This window comes from Otolemur garnettii, unplaced genomic scaffold, assembly GCF_000181295.1.
Source record: "Otolemur garnettii isolate 467f Iridium unplaced genomic scaffold, OtoGar3 scaffold00003, whole genome shotgun sequence".
In the NCBI taxonomy this organism is placed as follows: domain Eukaryota; kingdom Metazoa; phylum Chordata; class Mammalia; order Primates; family Galagidae; genus Otolemur; species Otolemur garnettii.
Window position 1 is genome coordinate 43,637,328 of NW_003852398.1, and position 5,723 is coordinate 43,643,050.

Below are 5,723 nucleotides of genomic sequence, written 5' to 3' on the forward strand. Positions count from 1 at the left end.
GTGGCTGGCGCCTTAGCCACTTGAGCCACAGGTGCCGAGCCCTAAGAATGTATTCTGACAGTCTCTCTCTTTCCCAGGGTACAGCTGTATTCTGGTACAACCTCTTGCGGAGTGGAGAAGGTGACTACCGAACAAGACATGCTGCCTGCCCTGTGCTTGTGGGCTGCAAGTGGGGTAAGTAGCTTAAGGGGCATTGTAAGCTTTGGTGGCCTCAGCCTGGACTTTGACGTTTGGCTTTACATTCTGAGCTGGGAAGCTGCTGTCCAATTTGCACAAGGCCAAAACTGTCTTCCTTTAGATATTTTCTTTTGGCCAATGGTAGTGCTATCCAGCCATGTTTGGGAATAGCTATTTGGGAACATTCAGATATGCCTAGAAAGCTGAGGAAGCTTTGAGAAAAGCTGCATAGCACCATAGTGCAGACTGGCTCTCCAGAGGAATAGGCTCTGGCAGGGTTCTGAGGAAGCAGAAGGGAGAGCTGGAAGCAGGGGAAAGAGTGTCCCAGGCATTCAAGGTCTATATAGAATGGGGCACAGGCTAAAGTCGGCATTATAGGTTATGTGATAGCTGGCTTGCCCTTGTCTCTTGAAGAAGGGGAGGCCTGTGGCATGGGGGCCAGAGACAAGTCTGGGACTGAGGCTGAAGCTTGAGCCTTATCCTGGGAGCAGATGTGGGGAGCCATGGAGAGTCTTGAGCTAGGATGTAACAGGAAGTGATAGCAAAGAGATGAGTGTGGGGCAGCGCCTGTGGCTCAGTGGGTAGGGCACCGGCCCCATATATTGAGGGTGGCGGGTTCAAACCTGGCCCCCATCAAACTGCAACAAAAAAATAGCCCGGTAGTCCCAGCTACTTGGGAGGCTGAGGCAAGAGAATCACCTAAGCCCAGGAGCTGGAGGTTGCTGTGAGCTGTGTGACGCCACGGCACTCTACCAAGGGTGATAAAGTGAGACACTGTCTCTACCAAAAAAAAAAAAGAGAGAGATGAGTGTGTAGCCCTTGAAGAGAATTTGTGGACATGAACAGCAGTAGGTTCACAGAAAGTTAAGCACATGAAAAAGAAAATGAGACAGTTGCTGACTTCAGGGGGAGAAAAGTTGTAAAAGAAAGGAAATAGAAGAATGTACTAGATGGCTTGGGGTAACATTTAGGTAACATGATAATATAAACACTGAATGTTAATTTAACTAAAAGTTGTGACATAACTATATTGGGAAGATAGGAGGGAATAAGTGTGTATTTCAAAGAGTAAAATGAGAGATTTCCAAACTTGAAAGTCAAGAAATAGAACTGTGAGCATGTTATCTAGAAGAATGAGGTTAACTATCAGAAGGAACAGCTAGAGAAGTTGACGTTTCCCTGGGAGTAGGGACTGGGGTAGGAAGAAGTAGAAGATGGCTGTTGACCATTGTAAGCCTTGCAGACAACTTGATTTTTTAAATGAACTATGTGTATTACTGAAAGATAAATTATATTTTAAAAACTTGATGACTTCAATAGCACATTGAAATACATTTTTTTTTTTCAATTTTTGGCTGGGGCTGGGTTTGAACCTGCCACCTCTAGTATATGGAGCCAGCACCCTACTCCTTTGAGCCAAGGCACCGCCTGGAAATACATTTTTTATTCATTATGAGAGTGTGCTTGAGAAATGGAATTATGGTTCTTGTGTGTTTGAAGACATGGTTTCAGGTGGCAGACAGTGTTCTTGTGCCCAGCACCTGAGGTCAAAGTCCAAACCCTCCACAGTGCTAGTAGGCTTCCTCATACCTACCTCTTAGTTTCCACCTGCCACCTCCCAGTGACATCAGGCTTCTTGAGATCCTTGACTCATGCTAAGGTGCTTCTTGCCTTAACTTTCTCATCCTATTTCCATTTCCTAGAACCCACTTGGTAAAGAACCGTCTGGGTGTATTCATCTCCTTTTCAGGGTAACTTCTGTTCAGCTTTATATTCTAGCCTTGGGATTTCTTCGTCCCTCCCATGGTTAGATGCTACATACCCGTGGCAACCCTCGCACATATCTGTGTCACTGGGAAAATTTTGTACAATAATCTGTTTACACATGAATCTTCCTTGACAACTCATAAGCAGCTTGAAGCCTGAGACTGTCTTACTCTTGTCTGATTCCCAGGGCACAATGCACAGTCACATAAAAGAATCATTCATTTTGGCTGCTGGACTGACCAATAAAATGGTAACATACTTGCTTTCTGTTCACAGTCTCCAATAAGTGGTTCCATGAACGAGGACAAGAGTTCTTGAGGCCTTGTGGATCAACAGAAGTTGACTGATGTCCCATTCTGTGCTTCCCCTTCCTGGCCTCTCAGCCCACGTCATCTTCAAGTTCAGCGTGACAGACAACTTTGTACCAGTTTCTCAGGCGTGTTTTTGGAGGAATCAATGTTTGTCTGGAGCAGAGGGAGACCATCCTGGGACAGGTCCTCCGTGACCAGGGTCCCAGCCTTTCTAGTCGGCCTGTGCCATCTCTGGCCCAGAGGCTAGGGTCAGAGTGGCTGCAGCAGAGTGAGGCTGTCTAGCACCTTGCAAGGTGCCTTTGTACCTCAGATGTTTTAGGTGTGAGATGTTTCAGTAAACCAAAGTTCTGATACCTTGTTTACATGTTTGTTTTTATGGCATTTCTGTCAATTGTGGCTTTAACCAAAAAATAAAATGTCCCTGCCAGAAGCCTTAAAGAGCATCTTTGGAGTATTTTTTAAGACTAGGAGCTTTTACAAAGCTCATCTTTTCCTATGCATTGCCTCTGTGTAGGAAGAGTCTGGATAAGGAATTTTTGTTTGTTTGTTTTTTTAAAGCAGTGTTTTAACGACAAAACCCTGGCATTGGATTCTAGACGATGTGGTTTCAATACTTGTGTCTCTTCCAAGCTTCAGTGTACTTCTGGAAAGTAGGGTAAATAGTCTCTCTTTGTCTCCTAGAAAACCTAGAGAGCGTGTATGTTCATGATTGTAAAGCTGTTGTGATCTGAAATTATTTAACAATTTTGAGATATGCACACGGAATTATTCATGATACGACACAGAAGCAGTGGTTCTCAACCTGTGAGTCGTGACCCTTTTGTAATAATGAAAATACATCCTGCATATCAGATATTTACATTATGATTGATAACAGTAGCAAAATTATAGTTATGAAGTAGCAATGAAAATTATCTTATGGTTGGGGATCACCACAACATGAGGAACTGTATTAAAGGGTCGTGGCATTAGGAGGTATTAGGAAGGTTGAGAACCACTGCTTTAAGGGATGTGAAGGTGAGCAGGCACACCTGTGTCATCAGCATCCAAGTCAGAGGAGAGAACATTTGCACATGAGCACCTCAAGAGCCTCTTGCAAGCCCTTCCTGTATCACATCTCCTCCTCTGCCCCCAGCACTTTGGAGGTAACCACTGTCTGGTGATCTGTGGCCATCTTCTTCGCTCATATTTGTAGTTTTACCACTTGTGATGAAATCCCTACAATCAATGGTTCTTCTGTTTCCTGTGATTTTGAACTTTTTACTAATCAGATCAGAATGTGTTCTTGGATGTATGACTTATTTTGTTGAACATTATTTTTAAGATTTATCCATGTTTGTTGCTTTGTAGCTATAGTTTGTTGGCATTTTTTATAGTTCATTCAGTTTTGTTATATATTATAGGACTGTATGCTAATTCTGCCAGTATACCTTTGATGTTGGAGTTGGTTTCAGTCTTTGTATATTATGAATAATACAGTGATAAGCTTTTTATACATAATTCCTGGTATACATAAATACATGTTTCTGTGGGATATAAATCTAAGGAGTAGAAACATGAACTCTTAGTAGGTGAGTCTTCAACTACACCATATAATGTATTCCAGAATGGTTATACTTGTACACATTCTCACCACAAGTAAATGTGAGTTCTTGTTACCCTAACTTTCAATATCTGGTATGCTTTTGCATTTTAGCTAGATTGGTACATGTTATAGACTAAATGTTTGTGTCTCCCATCCCCCCAATTCATATATTGAAATCCTGTGCCCAATATTATGATACTAGGATGTGGGGTCCTTTGGAAGTGATTAGGTCATGAAAATGTAATTCTCGTGAATGGGATTAATGCCGTTTTCTTTTTTCTATTTTTTTTTTTCTAAGACAAAGTCTGACTTTGCTCTTGATAGAGTGCCATAGCATCATAGCTCACAGCAACCTCAAACTCTTGGGCTCAAGCAATCCTCTTGCCTCAGTTTTTCTATTTTGAGAAGAGACAGGGTCTTATTCTTGCTCAGGCTGGTCTAGAACTTCTGAGCTCAAACAATCCACCCACCTTAGCCTCCCAGAGTGCTAGGATTACAGGTGTGAGCCACTTTGCCCCGCCAATTAGTGCCTTTTTAATGGAGACCCCAGAGAGTGCTCCAGCCCTCTTCCTATCATGTAAAGGCACAGCAAGAAGATAACCATCTAAGAGGCAGGAAGTGGGCTTTCAGACACTTGATTTTGGACTTTCCAGTCTCCAAAACAGTGAGAAATAAATGTTTTGTTTAACTTAACAGGTGGTATTTTGTTATAGCAGCTTGACCTGAGTAAGAATACATCTATTATCTATTTTAACATTATTGATGATGTTGAACAACTTTTTATATGTCTATTAGTTATTAGGTTTTTTCCTTCAAGTCTTTCTCACAGGAATTTTTAATACATTATGGACACAAACTGTTGGTTATATGTTTTGCAAATATTTTCTGTTTCATGGTTTGTCTTTTCACTCTTTCGATAAACAAGTTCTTAATTTTTATGTAAAATCTATCAACCTTTTTATTTATGCTTTTTATGTGTCATTTAAGAAATCCTTCTATACCTCATTATCATGAAGACATTTCCTGTGTCCTGGATACATTATTGTCTCTTTAGTTTTATCTTTTTATATGGTATGAATTGTAAGGGTCTGATTTTAATTTTTTCCCCCATTTTAATTTTAGTATAGTAGTAACCTCTAAATCTCAGGGGCTTAATGTAAGTATTTTCTCATACTAAGAAACCCTCCAGGTCTAGGGCAACTACAATCTACTGCTATCTCATCTCCCTCTAGTGGCTTCCATTGGCAGAATCTAACAGGAAGCCCACTGAAGAGGCAGTCTGGGAAATGTAGTTTGCAGAGTCGCAGCTCCAGTGTAACAGACGGGACGAGAAGGAACTGAGAAACAACAGAAAAGTGACAAGCATGCTAGGTTGTTTGTGGTTTCTTTTTCCTGTTTGAGATTTTTTGGGGGCTTCTTGAATCTGTACAATGGTATCTTTAACCAGTTTTAGAAAAATTTTAAACCATTTTCTTTTCCAATATTGTCTGTGTTTCTTTTGGGACTCTGACTAGAAGTGATATCATATTCTATCCTTGTCTCTTAATCTGTCTTCATATTTTTTTTATCTGTGCTATATTTTGGTATACATATATAGCTGTCTTGAGGCTTACTAATAAATGCATTTAGGCATCCTTCTTTAAGGACTTTAAAAGATGTAATTCAATTGTTTTCTGGCTTAGCTTCATTGTCCTTTTTTTTTTTTTTTTTTTTTTTGAGACAGAGCCTCCAGCTGTACCCCTGGGTAGAGTGCCGTGGCATTACAGCTCACAGCAACCTCCAACTCCTGGGCTCAAGCGAGTCTCCTGCCTCCGCCTCCCAAGTAGCTGGGACCACAGGCGCCCGCCACAACGCCCGGCTATTTTTTGGTTGCAGCCGTCATT

The 5,723-nt window shown here is 41.4% G+C and overlaps 1 protein-coding gene across 6 annotated transcripts in view; it reads left to right on the plus strand.

Moving 5' to 3' along the window:
* Nucleotides 1-2,693, plus strand: part of P4HA2 (prolyl 4-hydroxylase subunit alpha 2) — a 34,645-nt gene extending 31,952 nt beyond the window's left edge. For all 6 annotated transcript variants that reach the window (XM_012808753.2, XM_012808747.2, XM_012808757.2 and 3 more), the window contains 2 exons: nucleotides 78-174; nucleotides 2,221-2,693. In XM_012808753.2, coding sequence (XP_012664207.1) covers nucleotides 78-174; nucleotides 2,221-2,291 — 168 coding nt within the window. In that variant the 3' untranslated portion in view covers nucleotides 2,292-2,693. The remainder of the gene's footprint in view (nucleotides 1-77; nucleotides 175-2,220) is intronic.
* The last annotated feature ends 3,030 nt before the right edge of the window (nucleotides 2,694-5,723 follow it).